The 22477-nt window shown below is 49.8% G+C and overlaps 2 protein-coding genes across 2 annotated transcripts in view; both read right to left on the minus strand.

The window, feature by feature from the left end:
• The window catches only part of LOC140902798 (putative PIP5K1A and PSMD4-like protein), a 73965-nt gene that overhangs the window by 3585 nt on the left and 47903 nt on the right, over nucleotides 1-22477 (minus strand). The window contains 5 exon segments of the mRNA XM_073323268.1: nucleotides 979-1047; nucleotides 2507-2593; nucleotides 4790-4904; nucleotides 5575-5748; nucleotides 7567-7609. Of these exon segments, the coding sequence (XP_073179369.1) occupies nucleotides 979-1047; nucleotides 2507-2593; nucleotides 4790-4904; nucleotides 5575-5748; nucleotides 7567-7609 (488 nt within the window).
• LOC140902644 (small ribosomal subunit protein eS28-like) lies at nucleotides 19735-19993 on the minus strand. Its single transcript, XM_073322959.1, has one exon. The coding sequence runs from the start codon at nucleotides 19957-19959 to the stop codon at nucleotides 19750-19752; it is 210 nt and encodes a 69-aa protein (XP_073179060.1). The 5' UTR covers nucleotides 19960-19993; the 3' UTR covers nucleotides 19735-19749.

Consider the following 22477-nt stretch of genomic DNA (forward strand, 5'->3'; position numbering starts at 1 on the left):
AATGTCATTACCAGCTTGGTTCCAAAATCAACCAAAGTCTTTTAAAGTGGTGATAAGATTCTTTCATAGCCACAGTGTTGCAGCTCAGAAACACCACTCGGAGGCATGGGGTGAGAGACCCTGGATGGAGAGGGGTCACCTCACAGGACTAGATGCCAGACCGACAAAATTCAACCACAATTTTATTCGCAACAATCTCCACTGTTCCTTAGCCTTATACCACAATACAGCCCTCTGCCCAAGGATGTCAGAAACCAACACTGACTAATGTAGCCTGTGACTCACAGAGGTGTGTTCCAGATCATTAACTATATTTCATGAACAGTAATTGAAGTCTTTGATGCATGGTTGCAAGGGAATATGGGAACTTCACACGGCCTTAGAGGTTTCATCCTAAGGATGGGTTGGGGTTTTTCATACAAAGGGCAAAGTATGTTTTGTATACAAAGGTTTGTGCCACCTGAGTGAAACTCAGAATTACAGCTGGCTTTCTATTTTCAGCCAGAACACTGTGAAAAGGCAGGTGACTAAAGTATGCAGAAAAGAAGTTAAAAAAAAAAATATTAAAAGACGTCCTTCAGTTCCTTCATTTATGGAAACAATTTTAAAAATCCAATTTGTTTTCTTTTTGCCCTTCACTGATGGTGAGTCTAGACCAGTCAATTTCACTTTTAGTTAGAGTCAGTTTCACTAAAGCATTAGCAGAAGCCTGAAATGTTTGGGTAGGAAACACAGCAGGGGAATATTTGAGAAGAGAGTCTCCTTTGGAATCTGCAAAATATTAATGGAAGGATTTCTGTTGTCTGAACAGATCAGCCTTAAAATCCCTGCTGAAGAGATTAAGATGGGGGAATTGTGATAGTATTCTTCACTGGTGTTCCCAGATAGATAGGAGACAAGTGTTTGAAAATGAGATGTAAACCCCTGGCTGGAGTTTGTATTTCAAAGACTCTTGGGAGATCAGTTTAAAACTCTCACCTCTTCTCCAAAGTTGATAATGTCAACATTTACTTTCTCCTTTTTAAGGCGCTTTGCCAGTTTCACCAGCTGCAATAAAGAGAAAGGAGTGTTAGCCTTTCATCACTTGTCTTCAGCTCCTACATCTCCTCCACGTAACAGAAAGCAGACAAAAGTGCGTGGGATTCGTTCATCAGGACACAAAGCCAGATATAAAAGCATCTAATTTACAGGTGCCAGTCTATACAAGCTTCATAGTAAGCGATTATTTCTGAACAGTAAAATGTTTGAGAGGTTTCATCTCCATTATACTCCTATGAAAACCAAATAGGCCAGAACTTAAAATCAATCCTTAAAGCCAGCAAGCTTCTTTTAAAGAGACACACGGACAATCTGAATTACATTACATCACCTTTTTAATTGTATGTACTTTGACTTAATTAATAAGGCACTTATCTAAAATTCTGAATGTTTTTTTATAACCAAAAAAAAAAAAAATCCAGACAAATACAATTAAGAGTTCAGACTTCTGACTGTTTGATACTTGAAGGCTTTTTTAATACTGCAACAAGACATTTAAGCATGTTCTGATGCATGATCCAATTTAAATTCCCTCACCTACTGGGGGCAGATTTAAATTTTCACAGTTGCAGGGAAATTATGGGGCAGTCAGACAATTATTTAATCACAACACATGTTGAGATTCAAAAAGTTAGAGAGTTATAACTGTTAAAACACAAATTGTCAACATCACATCAAAATATACAAAGTAAATATCCTTAAATCAAACTCTAAGTTCTCAAGCAGCATTTTTCAATGGAAATATTTTTTCATGGGTTTGTATGTGTACAGCGAAATCAGTGTTTACCAACATTTACCTACAGAAATGGAATCCTTCCAAGCCTATGTATAGAATAGGATAAACGAGGCTCTGTTTTGATAGAAACCTGTATTGCCTGGAAGCTGAGTTAGTTTATTTGCATCATTCCTTCTTTTCCATTTTCACACCCACCCTCCCACCCCCTTTCAGTAGCTCACATTCTAGTAGCAGGATTTATCAGCTAAAGAGTCGTCTCATTGGGACATAAGCTTTGAGCCTTGCAGTTCTTGATACAGATTCAATAAGATTGCTGTAATATGAATGCTCATTAAGATTTCTTAGAACCAGGTTTTCTGGATATACAGACTGACCAACATAGTCAGTTCAGAAACGCATTGAACAGTTCCAGTTTCAAGAAAGCAGCTATTATGAGGTACTTGATATCAGGGTGATGAGAGCAGTATAAACACCTAGATAAAGAAATTGCTGTGAAAACTGAAGGCACGTCTACATTTAAAAGGCTGCACTGGCTCTCCCATCAACATAGAGCTGTCTACACGGGGGTTAGGTTGGTATAACTACGTCGCTCTGAGGAGTGGATTTTTCACACCGAGTGAGATTGCCATGGTTATATGACATAAGTCTGTAGTGTAAACCAGACCTGAGGGTTCACCATCACGGATTAAACACACCCATGAAATTGCATCTAACTGGTCACGCTTTACTCACATCTTTCTCGTTATCTTCCACGGGGCTCCCAACAAAGGCAATGATACGCATCTTGTGATTCTTGCCTTGACGATGTTTCAAAGCCAACTGGAAAATAAGAGTTGTCATCCAAGGTGAACATAAGAACGGCCATACTGGGTAAGACCAAAGGCCAGTATCCTGTCTTCTGACAGTGGCCAGTGCCAGCTGCTTCAGAGGGAATGAACAGAACAGGGCTATTATTGAGTGATCCACCCCAACGTCCTGTCTCAGCATCTGGCAGTCAGAGGCTAGGGACACCCAGAGCATGGGGGTGCATCCATGACCATCTTGGCTAATAGCCATTGATGGACCAATCCTCCATGAATGCATCTAATTCTTTTTTGAGCCCACTTATAGTTTTGGCCTTCACAAGATCTCCTGGCAACGAATTCCACAGGCTGACTGTGCATTGCGTGAAGTAGTACCTCCTTTGGTTTGTTTTAAACCTTCTGCCTGTTAATTTCATTTGGTGAGCCCTGGCTCTTGTGTTCTGTGAAGGGGTAAACAACACTTCCCTGTTCACTTTCTCCACACCACTCATGATTTCAGAGACCTCTGTCATATCCCCCCCTTAGCTGTCTCTTTTGCAAGCTGTACAGTCCCCATCTTTTTAATCCTCAAAAGGAAGCTGATGGTGACTGATGTATCAAGAAAATGTAAATGCCCAGGAGGGAGAGGAGTTGCGTGGGATAGAAAAAATGGGACATTGTACACACACACCTTGGAATAATGGGATGAACCTGAACTAAATAGCAGGAGGCACTTTTATGAAGCAAGACTCGTTAGACTGAGGAGTATTTTCAAGATGATATAAGCCGTAGTGTAATAAGCTGCTTTTAAGAGTCTGCTGCTTCTACAACATGCTTTATAAGGAACTGGCACTAGTAATGTCACTTCTCTATCAAAGGATTCCAGCATAACAAACATTAGTTTAGTTGCATTTGTGAGGCAGGTATTATGATCCCTATTTTGCACCCAAGGAAACTGAGGCAAAAGAGAATCATTAAGTGACTTACTCGATGTCTATACGGCAACTCCACGCCCGCGGCTAGCCCGTGCAAGGGGACTTAGGCTCACAGGGCTCAGGCTGCGGGACCGTTTCACTGCTATGTAGATGTCTGGGGTCAGGCTGGAGCCCAGGCTCTAGGACCCTGCGATATGGGAGGGTCCCAGAGCTGGGTCTGAGCCCAGACGTCTACACAGCCATGAAACAGCCCTGCAGCCCTAGCCAACTGGCATGGGCCAATGGTGGGTTTTTCTTTGCTGTGTAGACATAAGTAAATCTGTGGCAGAATTGGCAACAGACCAGAAGGTCGGCCTCCAAGTCTTGTGCCTTAATTACAAGACCATCGTTCCCCCCAGGGCTTTGGAGCGGAGCCCGGAGTGCGGAGCAGCAGATTTCTGCCTGTAGCTGGAGCAGAGCACAGCTCCAAAGCCCTGGTTCCCCCTCTAAATATCTATGAATAATAGCTTTCCAGATGTACACACCAGAGGATGACATGAGAAGCACATATACCAGTACAGAGCGAAAGTACAGGACAGAAGGGAGTGACTAAACCTTGAGACCTATTCCATATGTTTCAGGGTAACAAATGCATCTCTTCTTTGTGGGTGCGAATTGACGGAATTTGGCCCCTGTAAATTGGCTGCACACACATGAGCTATATTGCAACTGTAACCCAGCAATTTAGTAGCAAATAAAAAGCCATCTCCACAGACTCAGATTCTCTCTAGTTTATATTTCTCTTTCTACCCCTTCACCAAACAGCCTCATTGATTTCCCCACACTCAACTTCTCAATAGAATTATTCACCACGGTAGCAGACTGGATTACACTAAATCCCATAACCTGGCTCAATTCCAACTCGGGCAGTTACATGTCACTTGTCTAAATTCACCTCACACTTTCAGATGAAGACATTTAGTATCCTAAACTATGATGAGACTTTATTACAACAATACCAAGCCCTTATCTAGCACTTTTCATCCTTAGATCTCAAAGTGCTTTACAAAGGAGGTCAGTATCACTATTTCTATTTTACAGATGGGGAAACTGAGGCACGGAAGTGGCATGAATTATTCAAGGTCACCCAGCAGGCCAATGGCAGAACCAGAAATAGAAACTAGGTCCCCGAGACACAGTCCAGTGCTCTACCTATGAGACCACACTAGCAGTAAGCAGAATGCTTTAGGATGAGAGGGGTTATAGAAATACAAGACGACGACTCATTTAAGAAAAGTCATGAACAAGGTGTCACTTACATGAGCAACTCGAATTCCTGTACAAAAGGTAATTTTCCCTTTGGGTTGCACCGTGTGTAATTTGGAAAGGATCCGTCCTGTGTCTGGGGTAAGTGTGGTCAACACTTCACAGTTACTAGAACAATATAAATGGTTGCATTGTTATACGAAGTCCTATCAAACCTCCCAATACCCCTTGTAAGGTAATATCCTTTTGCAGGTGGGGAAATTGAGGCACAGGGTCACCCACAGTCACATGGAGAAAACAGCAGAAGCCAGTTATCCCTAGATCTGTGCTCAATACACTAGATCAGTGTTTCTCAGCCTTTTCAGGTTGGCAACCTGAAATGTGAGGTTAAAAGTGTGTGTAACTCCCTTACATTTACTATAAAAGGGTCAGAACTGCATCATTGATAAGCCTATGTAATTTGTGTTTTTTGAGAGGCTGACAGAATACTTAACCTTGCAGGATCAAGGTGTGCAGGGAGTGGGATCTCTGTTGTAGTTTTTTATAATCCCCTCCCTTATCCCCCGCACTGCCTTTCATGACCCTCTTACCCACATGGGGGTTGCAACCCACTGGCTGGGAAATACTACACAAGAGCAGTGTTACTCAAAGTGGTGGTCCACAGACCGGTGCCAGCCCGCGAGCCATCGGCGGCCGGTCTGTGTGCACATTGGGAAAACAAATTGCCGGTCCCCCACATCAGAGAGCTCGAGAAGCACTGCCCTAGACCACACTCATCATTTGGGTGGGAGAGCAGGAGTCGTTTTGATTTCTAGGAGTGGGAACTCTACAGACGTACTTAGCTAAGGTAATGAGCCCCACGTTGTTCTCTGGGTTGCTACGGGTTTTTGAGTGGCACACGATGTTGACAGCATCTTGCTGAGCTTGCAGGCGAGTAGGTAAAAAGTCCCCATTTCTCATGTATTCACTGTTGTCAACACTGAAATACAGAAAGAATCAGACAAGGTCAGAACTAAAAAACAGGCTTGTCTGGTTTTTACCCTAAGCTGGTTCATGAAAATGAAGCCTCAGGATCCTAGATCTGTGGCCAGATGGCTAACAACATACATGTCTCCTCGTCCTTGTCAATTCTTAAGGCAGAGCGAGAGAGCAAGAGAAGGAAGCATACAAGTAGCCTGCAAAAAAAAGTCAAAGGCTCTTCAGCCAAGGCAGAACCGACCTACAGAAATCCCATACTTTACATGCTCAAGAATCTTGAAATTCAGATGCAAGAACTAAACCCATTTTAAAGCCCTGGTTATAGTAGGACAATGCAGAGGCCTGTCCTTTGGGCCTATTGCACAGACTCTGAGAGTCCACAGTCCAGTCCATGAGTCCTAAAACTGGGCATGCAGCTCCCCCCTCCCTGTAACTGCCAGCTGAAGAGCACTCAACCTCAGCTGCATGTTCTGAGATTCGCAGGTGAACACAAAGAACAAACAATTTCTCTTCATTCATCAGCAGTATTAGCTATGGTTGGAGACAGGACAAAGAATAGCTGGACCAATCTGATGAGGCAATACCCTTGTTCCTATCAGTATGTATACGCAAATCTCTCTTAGGGTTATGAACATTTATTTGACATTTTAAGAAGTAGCCTACAGCTTTTTGATATTATAGCAACTTAGCACTGCTATAGTTGTAGCTTCCAAAGTGCTTTGGCAAAGGTGAACAAATATCCATGCCATCATTTTACAGAGAGGGAAACTGAGGCACAGACAGGGGCGACAGGTCACACAGAGTCAATGAGAGCTGGGACTAGAACGGTCATCTGATGTCTCACAGCCCCAGGCGCTAATGAAACATTTGATGCAGCTCAGGCTCCTGGCAAACTGTCAGCATGGCGGTATCCCAGAGTCCAAGCACCCCCCGTTATACAGATTCGATTGTTTGGGATACGGAAACGTCTAGGGGATAAAAAAGGAGACTGAGAAGCAGAGCTTCTGGGCTCTGTTCTGGACACTGCCACTAACTCACCGGAGGGAGGGACTTTGGGTGAGTCACCCCTCTGCGCTTCAGTTCCCTCCCCCTGTGTAAAATGGGGCTAATTCTCCCTTGCTTTTTGCAACAGGCATTGAGCTCCTTGGGTGAAAGGTGCTAAACATGTGCCTAGTATTATCAAGCGGTGAATTACCAGCTTTGTGGTTTCACTTCTGTTCCCAACAGAGAACGATTAACATCCCAGCTCCCCCTCAGTTAACAGGAGCTGTTACACTGCAGTTGTGACCTGTTAGCTACACTGACAGCGTAAGTCAGATTTACTCTCCACCTACCAGCAGGCTGACCCATTCCATGTAAGCTAGCACATCTGCAACACTGATGGCTTGCTACGATAGTGCTTTCATTGAGGATTGGCTGAACAAAGAGGGGCTCTACTCCAGTGGTCTCCGACCTTTTTATGCCCAAGATCACTTTCTGAATTTAAATGCATCCCAGGATCTACCTAGCCCCTTCCCCACGGCCCCATCCCACTCACTACATCCCCCCTCCCTCCGTTGCTCATTCTCTCCCACCCTCACTCACTTTCGCCAGACTGGGGCAGGGAGTTGGGGCTGAGGTGTTTGAAGTGTGGGAGGGGGTTCCGGGCTGAGCCTGGGGCAAGGGTGTAGGAGGGGTTGAGGGGTGCAAGCTCTGGGAGGGAGTTTGGGTGCAGGAGGGGGCTCTGGCCTGGGACAGTGTTGGGGTCAGGAGGGAGTACAGGGTGCAGGATCTGGGAGGGAGTTTGGGTGCAGGAGGGGGGTCCGGGCATGGGCAGAGTGTTGGGGTACAGGAGGGGGTACAGTGTGCAGGCTCCAGGAGGGGGCTCAGGGCTGGGGCAGGGGTGTAGGCTCCTGCTGTGGCGCTTAACTTGGGTGGCTCCTGGTCTGCGGCACAGTGGGGCTAAGGCAGGCTCTCTGCCTGCTCCAGCCCCGCGCTTCTCCTGGAAGCTGCCATCTCTACAGCCCCCGGCAGAGTGGGGAGGTATGTGGCTCTGCGTGCTGCACCCAGGCACCGCTCCCACTGGCCACAGTTCCCCGTTCCTGGACAAAAGGAGTTGCAGGCAGGAGCAGAATGTGGAGACCCCCCTGATCCCACCCCCTTTCCAGGACTCAGTGGCGCGGGACCAGGGCAGGCAAGGAGCCTGCCTTAGCCCTGCTGCGCCGCCGGACTTTTAGCAGCCGGAGATCACGATCAGCTATCAGAGACTCCAGGATCTACCAGTTGGTGACAATTGGTGACATTCAACTTGATGGCATGTCTGTCAATAACATGATAACTTTGCAATGCCAGAGCTGATCCATTCTAAAAATGTCAGAGAATGTTCAGTCTAAACATTAATGGGCAGAAAACTATGGATTTGGTGAAAAACAAAACAGGGTCACTGATGCCTTCCGTGCCCCCCACATCTCAGCTCTTCCTAATAGAGTTTAAAATGCTGTGCCCCTGAATGACGTAACTCCCAGACAGAAGAAATAATGGAGGGCACACAGAGCCCCTACCATAGGGCAATGAGGGGTTGCAGAGAGTTCCTGAAATAAGGCACACAAACAGCTTGTGGGGCAAATGGAGGCAAGGAGCCCCTGGTGTGTGCAATGAGTTCAGCAGACAGAAGCAACTATGTAGTAGTTTTGTCTCTGTGCGATTTTAAACCTTTCACATACAGAATGTCACTGCACAGGATCCAGTTTTAATCCTTGCTCTCCTGGCTGTAGCACACAAAGCCACTTTCTCATGCCAGAAGGCATCATTTGTATTAAAATGCAAACCCTGTGTGCTGCTGAACGCAAATATTCTTTACTACAAAAAGCAGCCATTCATTCACACACAAGAATGGAAGTGGATGTGTGTAGTAAGAAATAGCACATGGCATATGGACTTCAAAGTGCTTTGCTAACATTAATTCTAACAACCCTGAGAAGCAAGTTAATACTCTTATTTTACGAGACACAGACATCATGACTCCTCAAGGTGACAGTACCAGTGGCATGATGTGGGCCAGAAACCAGGACTCATGACTCCCAGTGCCCTGGTCTAACCCACTACACCCCCCACCCACATGGCCCAGCTCTTCTTGCCCTGCACCTTATGCAGTTATTGTCACTATGTGAACCTAGTGTAACAATGAGGGTAAATACACTGCCAGACTAGAATGGTAGCCCACTGCACCCATTCTGCACTGGTGTAGGTGACCATACAATGTACAAGGCAACAATGGACTGGACTCACTAGACCTGGGATTTTATATTCCAATTTCAGAACTCACTCTACCAAAGTCATGAAATCAACAGCTACAAGAGAACAATGATTAACCTGACACTGTCTCTTATTTGAATCTGACATAGTTACTTAGCAAATCAAGCTACTGTGATGTCTCTATCCAACTAACTGAAGAGCTATTTAGTTACCATATACAACGCACAATGGAAGTTTTGTGCATCTTATGAATCTCTGCCATTGCTACATTTGGTAATTAGACTACAGCAACTAATGGGTCTGAGGTATTGTAGTAACCATAATCTTTATTGTGCTCTGAACAATAGTAAGTTTAATAGTAAGTTTAGTGATTTTTTTATGCATCTCTGAAGTATAAACTTATTTTCTATGCCTGATTTTAGCTCTAGCTATCAGCTTGGTAATGTAGAAAGCAAACCTAAGTAAAATGGTGGTCAGTTTATTTATACTCTCCAGTTCTTGGGGGGTGGGGGAGAAGGGTCAGACACTGTATCCTGTGAACAGTCTCTATTGTCTGCTCTTGTTACAAGCTACTCTGGGCCACATCAAACCCGAACCAGCCTTGGCTGTGCTATGAGATAATGTGTGGGGGGTGGACAGGGAGGAAGGTTGGGGGTTGAATCCAGACCGGGCTAAAGGTAAGTTAACACAGAGGAGGCCCTGGCTATCTTTGTTGATCCAGTGTGAAGTGGATTCTAGTCTAGCTGTCTCAAATGCTCCCACTTCTCAGTCCCAACTGATCCTCCCAGAGAGCACCCCTCCCCATCCTCCAGAGTCTGACCACCACACTCTGCCCTACAGATTCTCCACAGCATCAAGCCCTCCCCAACCAATGTCAAATATTTGCCTTATCGCACCTGACCCAAATGTCACCACATCCCAGCACTGCCCCCCTCTGAATCTCCTGTCCCAGACTATCATCCATTGCCCACTAAACGAAAGCCCTCCACAGCCAAGGAGAAGCTCCCCATCCAAACAACGGTCATCTCTATAGCCCTCCCAGCCCAGCCTTACATCCAAGTTAACAACTCTCCCTGCCCTTACCTCAGCCAGCACCAAACCACCTTCTAGCCTGGAAGGGACAGCCAGCTTAGTCCCCTCACCAGTCCAGAATTAATCCTTCCTCCCATAAAAGGGCAGTGATTCTCATCACCTTGTGACCACCCCCTGATCCCTTCAGTCTATTACTGTGCCCCACAGTCCAAACTAGAACTAAGTCACCCAACAGATCCCACTTCCCCCCACAGCCTTCTACTGATGCTGCCCATTCATCTTCTCCTACCCCATCCCCAGCCCAGAACTGGGATGGCCTCTGCCTCTTTCACATCCCTGCTCCCAACCTGCCACTCATCTCCCACTCCCAGAAATCTCCCCAGCCAGGTCCTGCTCCATTTACCCCCTGCATGACTTTAACCCAGCCCTGCTCCAGACCCCCTTTCTGGCACCAGCCCTCCCCAACTCCCTCTCACCTCAGACTTTTCCCCACACTGAAATCTCCCCAGCCTGGGGCTATTCCACTCCCGCTTGCCCCGTCCTGCCTGATCCAAATCCAGCCCTCCCCTCTCCTAGTTCTCCCCAACCCCATCAAGTCAGCCCTGTTCCTCTTCCCCATCCCCTTAACCAGATTCTCACCCTGGTCCTGCCCCTACTTCCCCCACAGAGCCTCTCCAGCCTGACCCTGCTCCACATCCCGCACAACTCAACCCCAACCCCTCCCTTGCCACCCCCCCATCCCTGCTCCTCTTCCCCACCCCACCTAGGCCTCACTCTCCCCTCAGCCTGGCCCTGGCCCTGCCTCAGAGTCCCCCCTGCCTAGGGATATTCCACTTCCCTCGCATAACCCTAATCCACCCCCACCTGCCCTCCTCCAACCTCCCAACTAGCCCTGCACCCCTCCCCCCAGGACCCTAAACATATGTGGCCCCTACTTAGTCCTGTCAGTCCCCCCCAGATTCTCTCCAGCCTGACCCAGTGCCACATACCCCATTGCTCAACCCTATCGCCCACTCTGACAGCCCCCCCGACCCCGCACTCAGTGCAGTTCTCCTCACCCCAAGCTGGCCCTGCCCGCAGGAGTCTCCCCACCTGGGGATATTTCACCCCCTCACCTGCCCACTGCTGTCCCCCATCCCCCCACAGCCAGCACTGAACCAGCCCCCAGCTCCACATCCCCCCCTCCGGTGCCGCTCTGCTCCACCCCGGGTGAGCCCCCCTGCCTGACCCTGCTCCCCCTCAACCCACCCCCACAGCCCCACTCCAGCCCCAGAACCCCCCTGCCTGACCCTGCTCCCCCTCAGCCCCCCCACCCCAACAGCCTCCCCCAGCCCCACTCCACTCCCAGAGCCTCCCTGCCTGACCCTGCTCCCCCCCACCCAGACAGCCCCGCCCCGCTCCTCCCCCAGAGCCCGTCTGCCTGACCCTGCTCCCCCTCAGCCCCCCCACCCCAACAGCCCCCCCAGCCCCACTCCCCCTCCAGCGAGCCCCCCCCGCCTGACCCTGCTCCCCCTCCACCCAGATAGCCCCGCCCCGCTCCTCCCCCAGAGCCCGTCTGCCTGACCCTGCTCCCCCTCAGCCCCCCCACCCCAACAGCCTCCCCCAGCCCCACTCCACTCCCAGAGCCCCCCTGCCTGACCCTGCTCCCCCTCACCCAGACAGCCCCGCCCCGCTCCTCCCCCAGAGCCCGTCTGCCTGACCCTGCTCCCCCTCAGCCCCCCCACCCCAACAGCCCCCCCAGCCCCACTCCCCCCCCCAGCGAGCCCCCCCCGCCTGACCCTGCTCCCCCTCCACCCAGATAGCCCCGCCCCGCTCCTCCCCCAGAGCCCATCTGCCTGACCCTGCTCCCCCTCAGCCCCCCCACCCCAACAGCCCCCCCAGCCCCACTCCCCCTCCAGCGAGCCCCCCCCGCCTGACCCTGCTCCCCCTCACCCAGACAGCCCCGCCCCGCTCCTCCCCCAGAGCCCATCTGCCTGACCCTGCTCCCCCTCAGCCCCCCCACCCCAACAGCCCCCCCAGCCCCACTCCCCCCCCAGCGAGCCCCCCCCGCCTGACCCTGCTCCCCCTCCCCCCAGATAGCCCCACTAACTCCCCTGTCCTGCTTCGGGCGAGCCCCCACGCCTGACCCCGCTCCCCCTCATCCTGCCCCCCGGCCGGGCCTAGACAGCGGAGCAGGAGCCGGGATGACTCAGGGAAACCCCGCGGGGGCCCGGTCCCCGCTCCCCGGGCCCTGGCCCGGCCTATTCTCGGCTCCTCCCCGGGGCCCCGGCCCGACCTCGCCCGCCTCGGCCCCCACCCCCTGCCCGGCCCCGGCTCCGGCTCCTCACCAGACCATAGTGCTCTCCAGCACCATCTTGCCTCCCTCTGAGACACCGGCCGGGCTAGGCCCCGCCAACAAGCCGCCCTCGCACTGGCCCAACCTCCAGCCAATCACCGGCGCCCATCTTAAAAGGTCGGCCGCAAGGGCCGCTGGGAGTTGTAGTTTCATCGCGCCTTCTCAAGGGGCTACAGGAGGACAACTTCGTCCCCGGCCGGAGGGGGAAGGGCTGGCGTTGGAGCTAGAACCCGCCCCCGCCTTGCAAGAAAAGTGCGTGCAGGCAAATCGTCTCAGGCAGGGGGATTAGTTGCGTTTTATTCCTCCAGCAGGAAAAGTTACTTGGCCCAGAGGAATGAGCTTTTGCCCTGGAGGAATTGCCAGGTTTTTCCAAACAAAATTGCTTTGGAAATTTCTTGGCCCTGATGCAGAATTCACTTGCCGGCCCTTTGTTGTGATAATAATGGGGGGAAAGAGAAATGCGTGAAATACAAATAACGGGACTTACAGAGCTGGGAGGGAGGGCACTTGTACGTTGTAGGCCTGCGTGGAGCTTGCAGGCATTATTTTGAGAACGTTCTCTGGCCTGGGCTAGACAGGAGGTCAGACTAGATGGTCACAGTTGTCCCTTCTGGCCATTTAGAACTGGGCTTGCAGGAATGGACAAGCACTTTATTCCCAATTAAAGCTTTGTAGATGTGCCATTGCGACAACAATTCCTGGCGTGGCTGCCTGCCAACAAGTGAGCGATTTGGAATGTGTGTACCCACAAGTCAAGTACATGGAGGAGCGCAGCATCTGCTAATTGTTTGGGAGTAGTGCATGGATGGGTTAAGGACATAAGAACGGCCATACTGGGTCAGACCAATGGTCCATCTAGCCCAGCATCCTCTCTTCCAACAGTGGTCAAGGCCATGTGCTTCAGAGGAAATGAACAGAACAGGTAACAGAAGTGACCCATCCCCTGTTGCCCGTTCCCAGCTGCTGGCAATCAGAGGATAGGGACACTATCCCTGCCCATCCTGGCTATGAACTTATCTAGTTCTTTTTTCAATCCACTCCCAAATCCCCTGTCCTCGCTGCCTCTCCCATCAGCTGATTGATCTTGCTAGGTCTCCGAGATCCATCCTACCCATTCCCCCATCCCTGCCCATCCTAATAACCATTGATGCACCTATCCTCCATGAATTTTTCTAGTTCTTTTTTGAACCCTGTTATAGTTGTGGCATTTACAACATCCTCTGGTAAAGAGTTTCACAGGGCCCCTGCACATTTCCTTGATCAGTATCACATTTAGCTTCAATCCATCCCATCCCTGCCAGTTAAAATTACCCAGAGGATGGTAGCCTTGGTTTACTAGGCTTGTGGTAACTGAAAACTCCCACATGTTGCGCACATATAGATCTTACAGTGTAAGCAAAGATACCAAACTCTTTTGTTAATTGTTTTAAAAGCAGCTGGTGCAAGAGAGATGTCCTGACCGTATTTGGCCATTGGGGGTCACTGCATTACCAGCTCGAGAGGTCCGAACAGGTACTTGTTTTTCTCTGGAAGAAACATTTTTAAAGGTGGACTTGAGGTTTAGATGGTGAAATTCAAACCTGGGACCATTACACATTTTGTTTAGGGAGTCCTTCTGCATGAGTGGCTTGTGATGATCTCTCTACCCCATGTTTAAAGTCAGCCCCAGTAACAAAACAATGAGCTTTGTTATTTTAACTTGCTTCATCCGTCTATAATAAGGGAGACAACGTGATCTAGTGGGTAGGGCACTGGATCAGGAGTCAGGAGATCTGGGTTCTTCCATTCCTGGCTGTGAGGATGGGTGAGTCACTTCCCCTCTGTTTCCTCTCCCACCCTTTGTCTGCCTTATCTATTTACAAAAAGAAAAGGAGGACTTGTGGCACCTTAGAGACTAACCAATTTATTAGAGCATAAGCTTTCGTGAGCTACAGCTCACTTCCTCAGATGCATATCGTGGAAACTGCAGCAGGCTTTATATATACACAGTGAAACTTATCTATTTAGATTGCCTAAGCTCCTTAGGGCAGGGAATGGCTCTATGGGGCTAGGTCTACACTACAGAATTACTTCGGTATAACGCAAAAAGAAAAGGAGGACTTGTGGCACCTTAGAGACTAACCAATTTATTAGAGCATAAGCTTTCGTGAGCTACAGCTCACTTCCTCAGATGCATATCGTGGAAACTGCAGCAGGCTTTATATATACACAGAGAATATGAAACAATACCTATTCCCACCCCACTGTCCTGCTGGTAATAGCTTATCTAAAGTGATTTCCAGCACAAATCCAGGTTTTCTCACCCTCCACCCCCCCACACAAATTCACTCTCCTGCTGGTGATAGCCCATCCAAAGTGACAACTCTTTACACAATGTGCATGACAATCAAGCTGGGCTATTTCCTGCATAAATCCAGGTTCTCACACCCCCCCCCCCACCCCCATACACACACAAACTCACTCTCCTGCTGGTAATAGCTCATCCAAACTGACCACTCTTCAAGTTAAAATCCAAGTTAAACCAGAACATCTGGGGGGGGGGGGGGGGGTAGGAAAAAACAAGAGGAAACAGGCTACCTTGCATAATGACTTAGCCACTCCAAGTCTCTATTTAAGCCTAAATTAATAGTATCCAATTTGCAAATGAATTCCAATTCAGCAGTTTCTCGCTGGAGTCTGGATTTGAAGTTTTTTTGTTTTAAGATAGCGACCTTCATGTCTGTGATCGCGTGACCAGAGAAATTGAAGTGTTCTCCGACTGGTTTATGAATGTTATAATTCTTGACATCTGATTTGTGTCCATTTATTCTTTTACGTAGAGACTGTCCAGTTTGACCAATGTACATGGCAGAGGGGCATTGCTGGCACATGATGGCATATATCACATTGGTGGATGTGCAGGTGAACGAGCCTCTGATAGTGTGGCTGATGTTATTAGGCCCTGTGATGGTGTCCCCTGAATAGATATGTGGGCACAGTTGGCAACGGGCTTTGTTGCAAGGATAAGTTCCTGGGTTAGTGGTTCTGTTGTGTGGTATGTGGTTGTTGGTGAGTATTTGCTTCAGGTTGCGGGGCTGTCTGTAGGCAAGGACTGGCCTGTCTCCCAAGATTTGTGAGAGTGTTGGGTCATCCTTTAGGATAGGTTGTAGATCCTTAATAATGCGTTGGAGGGGTTTTAGTTGGGGGCTGAAGGTGACGGCTAGTGGCGTTCTGTTATTTTCTTTGTAAGGCCTGTCCTGTAGTAGGTAACTTCTGGGAACTCTTCTGGCTCTATCAATCTGTTTCTTCACTTCAGCAGGTGGGTATTGTAGTTGTAAGAAAGCTTGACAGAGATCTTGTAGGTTTCAGAGTAACAGCCGTGTTAGTCTGTATTCGCAAAAAGAAAAGGAGGACTTGTGGCACCTTAGAGACTAACCAATTTATTAGAGCATAAGCTTTCGTGAGCTACAGCTCACTTCTTCAGATGCATATCGTGGAAACTGCAGCAGGCTTTATATATACACAGAGAATATGAAACAATACCTATTCCCACCCCACTGTCCTGCTGGTAATAGCTTATCTAAAGTGATTTCCAGCACAAATCCAGGTTTTCTCACCCTCCACCCCCCCACACAAATTCACTCTCCTGCTGGTGATAGCCCATCCAAAGTGATAACTCTTTACACAATGTGCATGACAATTAAGCTGGGCTATTTCCTGCATAAATCCAGGTTCTCACATCCCCCCCACCCCCATACACACACAAACTCACTCTCCTGCTGGTAATAGCTCATCCAAACTGACCACTCTTCAAGTTAAAATCCAAGTTAAACCAGAACATCTGGGGGGGGGGGGGGGTAGGAAAAAACAAGAGGAAACAGGCTACCTTGCATAATGACTTAGCCACTCCAAGTCTCTATTTAAGCCTAAATTAATAGTATCCAATTTGCAAATGAATTCCAATTCAGCAGTTTCTCGCTGGAGTCTGGATTTGAAGTCTGAGGGGTTGGAGCAAATGCGGTTGTATCGCAGAGCTTGGCTGTAGACGATGGATCGTGTGGTGTGGTCAGGGTGAAAGCTGGAGGCATGCAGGTAGGAATAGCGGTCAGTAGGTTTCCGGTATAGGGTGGTGTTTATGTGACCATTGTTTATTAGCACTGTAGTGTCCAGGAAGTGGATCTCTTGTGTGGACTGGACCAGGCTGAGGTTGGTGGTGGGATGGAAATTGTTGAAATCATGGTGGAATTCCTCAAGGGCTTCTTTTCCATGGGTCCAGATGATGAAGATGTCATCAATATAGCGCAAGTAGAGTAGGGGCTTTAGGGGACGAGAGCTGAGGAAGCGTTGTTCTAAGTCAGCCATAAAAATGTTGGCATACTGTGGGGCCATGCGGGTACCCATAGCAGTGCCGCTGATCTGAAGGTATACATTGTCCCCAAATGTGAAGTAGGTATGGGTAAGGACAAAGTCACAAAGTTCAGCCACCAGGTTAGCCGTGACATTATCGGGGATAGTGTTCTTGACGGCTTGTAGTCCATCTTTGTGTGGAATGTTGGTGTAGAGGGCTTCTACATCCATAGTGGCCAGGATGGTGTTATCAGGAAGATCACCGATGGATTGTAGTTTCCTCAGGAAGTCAGTGGTGTCTCGAAGGTAGCTGGGAGTGCTGGTAGCGTAGGGCCTGAGGAGGGAGTCTACATAGCCAGACAATCCTGCTGTCAGGGTGCCAATGCCTGCGATGATGGGGCGCCCAGGATTTCCAGGTTTATGGATCTTGGGTAGTAGATAGAATACCCCAGGTCGGGGTTCCGGGGGTGTGTCTGTGCGGATTTGATCTTGTGCTTTTTCAGGAAGTTTCTTGAGCAAATGCTGTAGTTGCTTTTGGTAACTCTCAGTGGGATCAGAGGGTAATGGCTTGTAGAAACTCGTGTTGGAGAGCTGCCGAGCAGCCTCTTGTTCATATTCCGACCTATTCATGACGACAACAGCACCTCCTTTGTCAGCCTTTTTGATTATGATGTCAGAGTTGTTTCTGAGGCTGTGGATGGCATTGCGTTCCGCATGGCTGAGGTTATGGGGCAAGTGATGCTGCTTTTCCACAATTTCAGCCCGTGCACGTCGGCGGAAGCACTCTATGTAGAAGTCCAGTCTGCTGTTTCGACCTTCAGGAGGAGTCCACCTAGAATCCCTCTTTCTGTAGTGTTGGTAGGGAGACCTCTGTGGATTAGTATGCTGTTCAGAGGTATTTTGGAAATATTCCTTGAGTCGGAGACGTCGAAAATAGGATTCTAGGTCACCACAGAACTGTATCATGTTCGTGGGGGTGGAGGGGCAGAAGGAGAGGCCCCGAGATAGAACAGCTGCTTCTGCTGGGCTGAGAGTATAGTTGGATAGATTAACAATATTGCTAGGTGGGTTGAGGGAACCATTGCTGTGGCCCCTTGTAGCATGTAGTAGTTTAGAAAGTTTAGTGTCCTTTTTCTTTTGTAGAGAAGCAAAGTGTGCGTTGTAAATGGCTTGTCTAGTTTTAGTAAAATCCAGCCACGAGGAAGTTTGTGTGGAAGGTTGGTTTTTTATGAGAGTATCCATTTTTGAGAGCTCATTCTTAATCTTTCCCTGTTTGCTGTAGAGGATGTTGATCAGGTGATTCTGCAGTTTCTTTGAGAGCGTGTGGCACAAGCTGTCAGCATAGTCTGTGTGGTATGTAGATTGTAATGGATTTTTTACCTTCAGTCCTTTTGGTACGATGTCCATCTGTTTGCATTTGGAAAGGAAGATGATGTCTGTCTGTATCTGTACAAGTTTTTTCATGCAGTTGATAGATTTCCACTCCATACGGCTAAATGCAGTGCCTTGCATAATGACAGGTTTCAGAGTAACAGCCGTGTTAGTCTGTATTCGCAAAAAGAAAAGGAGGACTTGTGGCACCTTAGAGACTAACCAATTTATTAGAGCATAAGCTTATAGCATAAGCATAACGACGTCACTCAGATCCACACCCCTGAGTGATGTAGTTATACCGCTCTAAGCGCTGATGTAGACAGTGCTAGGTGGACAGGAGATCTTCTCCCACTGACATAGCTACGGCCTCTGGCGGAGGTAGATTAATTCTGCCAACAGAAGAGCTCTCTCCCAGCAGCGTAGCTTGTCTTCACAAAAGCACTACACAACTGCATTGGACTGTGAGCTGTTCAGTGCAGAGAGAATGGGTTTCTCCAGCATGCAGCACAGTGAGGTCCTGACCCTGTTTGAGGCCTCTGGCGATTACAGCAATATAAAGTAAGGCCCCCATCTGAGCCAGCTGGGTCACACACATGTCAGAAGCCCCTCCCCTGCCAATTTGGACGGTTATTGGTATATTCTGAAGGCACATGGGGGAGTGCAGAAGCACTTTGATTTCACCAGGTACCCCCTTCCCAGGACCAGCTCTCTAATGCATTGTAGAAGGAGCTGTTAATGACAAGGAGGTCATGCTAAAAAGGTGTGTACGGACAGTGACACGGAGAAGGCAAAATCCCTTTGAAAAACAGGGTTTTCCACCAAAAGAGATGCCATGATTCAAACAGACCCCAGTTCTCGCCACTCGTCAGTAGGACATAGGCGGGGCTGCCCGCAACCCAGAAAGCAAGAGAGCCGGTCCAGTCAGGCCCCCACCCGGTTCTCTTTAGCTAATAAGCTAGCCAGGGCTTCCCCTAACAGAGTTATGTGTACCACTGGGGGTACACGAGCTTGATACTCCAGTCACATCACAGAATATTTTTAAGGGGCCAGTATGTGAACCAAGGAAGGCTGGGAGCCGCTGTGCCAACCCCATAAAAAATAATAGCTCGAGGGGAAACGTGAGCCAAAGGGCCTGCATTCTGCTACCCTCAGCAGACAGCATAGCAAAGCAAGCACACAGCATATGAAAACATACCATGTTCTACCTAGGCCAATTTGTTGTTCAGCAGAGTTCAGCTGACGTTTGACCTCTCTTTTTCTCCTTCCTTACAACTAACTTTGGGCCTTGTCTCTTTCATCGAAGGGTTGCAATATGCCCTTTACTGCAGAGTGGGGTGATTTTCCGAGGAAGGCATCGCTGTCTGTCTAGTTCTTAGCACAGAGCCCTGGGATTGCATTCTGTCACCAATCTGGCCACAGATTTTTGCACTGTGACCAAGAGCAGGTAACTTCAGCTCCCTGGGCGTCCATTTCTCCATCTGTAAAATAGGCTTATGCTCAAGAACCAGCGCTAGGCACTGTACAAACACCGAACAAAGTGTGACAGGGTGAGGCTAGATGGCTATAGGAGAGTAATTTTTTTTTTTAAACTGGAAAAAAATCCTTTTTGTAGTCTCTGAAACACAACATTCCTCTTCACTAAATCAAGCGGAGTAGGTATGAACTGTCGCTTCTTCATTACAGGAAGTTGGAAATGGTAGTCACATCAGGCTTGCCAACCAGCTGCAGCATAGATCAGCGTAATTGCCTTGCTTCACGCTCAGACTCCAGCAGCATCAAAACATCCCCCTCACGGACAGGCCCCTTTACGTTTCGGATGATGGATCTACTGGTGTCGTCCATGAATTCAACATGAATCTGGGTGCACTGGCCCTGCGAGCCCGTCCGGCCCAGCACCTTGGTGACCCGGGCCAGTTTGATGGGCTGCACGCGGCTTGTATCCATGGCGGCTGCTGTGGGTACGATAATTTTTTTTTTTTTTTGAAGCAAAAAAGGTATTTTTTTATTTGCATAACACACTTACAAACAAAACAACAGCATATGCAATGTGTAACACAGCAACCAATCGCAATTGTTTTCTCATTAGCTTCAGGGGAGGGAAGTGTTCAAGCTTGCCTGGGCCCAGAACAGGGGGCTCTCTCGACTCTTGTGGTCTTCCACCCTTCCGAATTACCTGGTGGTCCAGAGCGAGGGGGCCTCATCGACTCTCAAGGTCTGCCACCCCCTTGAGTTACCTGGCGCCACGCCCGAGTGTCACCAACAATTCCCTCCTCTGAAAGCACCCAACAAAAGGGGCAGGCTGTGGGGTGACAACCCGGGGGGAGACCCATGCACCCACGTGTGAAAGGACCCCTCTAAGGTGATGGTGTCCACAGCAGCAATGGCTGGGGCTGGGGTCCCTTACTCTCTTCCCCAATCAAAGGGTCAAAACAAAGGGAGCCGGACGGGGACACCGAGCAGAGTGCCTCGGACAGCGCCCACTGCTCCTCAAAAGCATCAAGGGAGTCAGTGGACGCCGCCCAGAAGAACTCCGCCCAGATACACGAACGGACCGAGGACTGGAAAACGGCCCCACAGTCACAGGAAACTCCATCGGCCAACCTCCTCTCTGGTTTTATAGATGGCCGTTTTAGCCAGGGCCAGGAGGAGGTTAACTAGGAGATCCCGCGACTTTGTGAGGCCACGGATGGGGAGTGCATAAATAAAAAGGTGAGGGGAAAAATGCAAACAAAAACGGAATAGAAGAATTGTGAGGAGCCGGAACAGGGGCTGCAGCCTGGTGCACTCCAAATATACGTGCGCCAGGGTTTCCCTCACACTGCAAAAGGGACAAGTATCTGGGATGGGGTTGAACTGCGCCAAGTATGTGCCCGTGCTCACAGCTCCGTGAAGGAGCCGCCAACTGATGTCCCCGACGGGCCTCGGAACCAAGGTGGAAGACAGGCTGGCCCACGGGGGCTGCTCACCCTCCAAAGGTGGCAGAAGGTCTCGCCACTTTATGTCAGGGTGGGACACTAGGGTGAGGGCGTGAAGGGTGTGGAGCACGAGCGTGTATAGATGTTTCCTTGGCGCGGTTTGGAAGTGTACCGGCTGCAGTTCATGCAGCTGGCTTGCCATAAAGGGATGAGGGGGTTGATTGGGTCTACAGGGCAGGGGTCCAATTAAAAGGTCCAGCGGACCTGGGGTAGAGGATGGGCGGGGCAGGGCGTGCCCTTGAGCAGGACCCGACTGAGGTAAGCTCTAGCAGCGGGCAGCAAAGCGGCCCTCACCTCCTGAAGTACGCGCGGGGAGGGGGGGGGTTACAAGGTCTGGAGAGCCCCATGCGCCGAGCGAGCGTCAGGGGATCCAGCCAGTCTCCCCGGTCGTAGTCCAGGAGGTTTCCGACTCTCGTGACTTTTGCCAGGAAGTCCGTGACCCATCCTGTAGGTGAGTAATTGTTCATGGAAGACGCAGACCCGCCAGTAGGCCGTGGTATCCTACTTCCCCGTCCCTTTACCTTCCCCCATGAGGGCCCTTCTGGCCCAGAGGATTTGAGAAAAGTCCCTGGAGAGCAAGTTGTACCTTGTTGCGGGAGCCACGGACATCCTCTAAAAACTTCTGCAGCTCTCCTCGCAGCTCATGGGGGGGGTGGGGTTACGGTTTCCCGGTTGTTCCCCAGCGGGGCCCTTTGTGCAGCCCCGTGGTCCACTAAAACGGACAAGCAGGGTGCGGACCCCCAACGGGGTGCCTGATGGGCTGGAGCTTCTAGGCCTGCCTCAAGCTCTGGGGCAATAGGGGGCGGTGGAAGGAAAATAGCAGCTCCTAATGGGTCAGGGCAGGAGAACACAAAGGCCGCTCCCTGGGGGTCATCAGTTGGGAAAGAAAAGGAGACAGCCCTGGGGGCGGCGATAACATCACAGGAGGTAAATTGGATAGGGGTAGGAGCACGGGCGAGGTTCTGGGTTTCGGGAGGCAAGCAGCTGGATGGTGGCGCCTCCCGATCAGGCTCAAGGGTTAAGGGGGTGGGGAGGGAGCTCTCAGTGACACTGGGCATGCGCTCTGTGGTGGATTTAGCAGCCAAAGCATCAGGAGGTGGATTATCTTCTGTAGAGCCCCCGCCCGGGAAAGAAGTCGATTGCTCTGCACCAACGGGGGGTGTCCCTGGCGACTCGTGTCCCGGCCGCGTGGCGCCGGCTGTCACCTGAGCAAGCTCAGTGGTCGTCAGCGGGGTGCCATCAGTGGCCAGGTCGATGGAGGAGTCCAAGGGCTCCTCGGAGGTGGGAGCGGAAGCAGCAGTTAAGGGGAGGGAGTATGGGGAAAAGGGGGTGGAGTGAGGTTGCCCAGATCGAGATTTGCTGGCAAAAGGTCGTCCTCCCCCGGGCGACCGGGGTCAGATCTAGGGCATCAATCTCCTTGAACATGGAGGAGAGGACACTTTCCGCTGCCCCAGGATTCTCCCCGCCAGCACCTGCCACGACGGTTG

Source organism: Lepidochelys kempii, chromosome 24 (genome assembly GCF_965140265.1).
Source record: "Lepidochelys kempii isolate rLepKem1 chromosome 24, rLepKem1.hap2, whole genome shotgun sequence".
Lineage (NCBI taxonomy): Eukaryota > Metazoa > Chordata > Testudines > Cheloniidae > Lepidochelys > Lepidochelys kempii.

Bases quoted from the DNA above. Each gene is read 5' to 3' on its own strand.
- LOC140902644 (XM_073322959.1), bottom strand. From the start codon at position 19,959: ATGGATACAAGCCGCGTGCAGCCCATCAAACTGGCCCGGGTCACCAAG.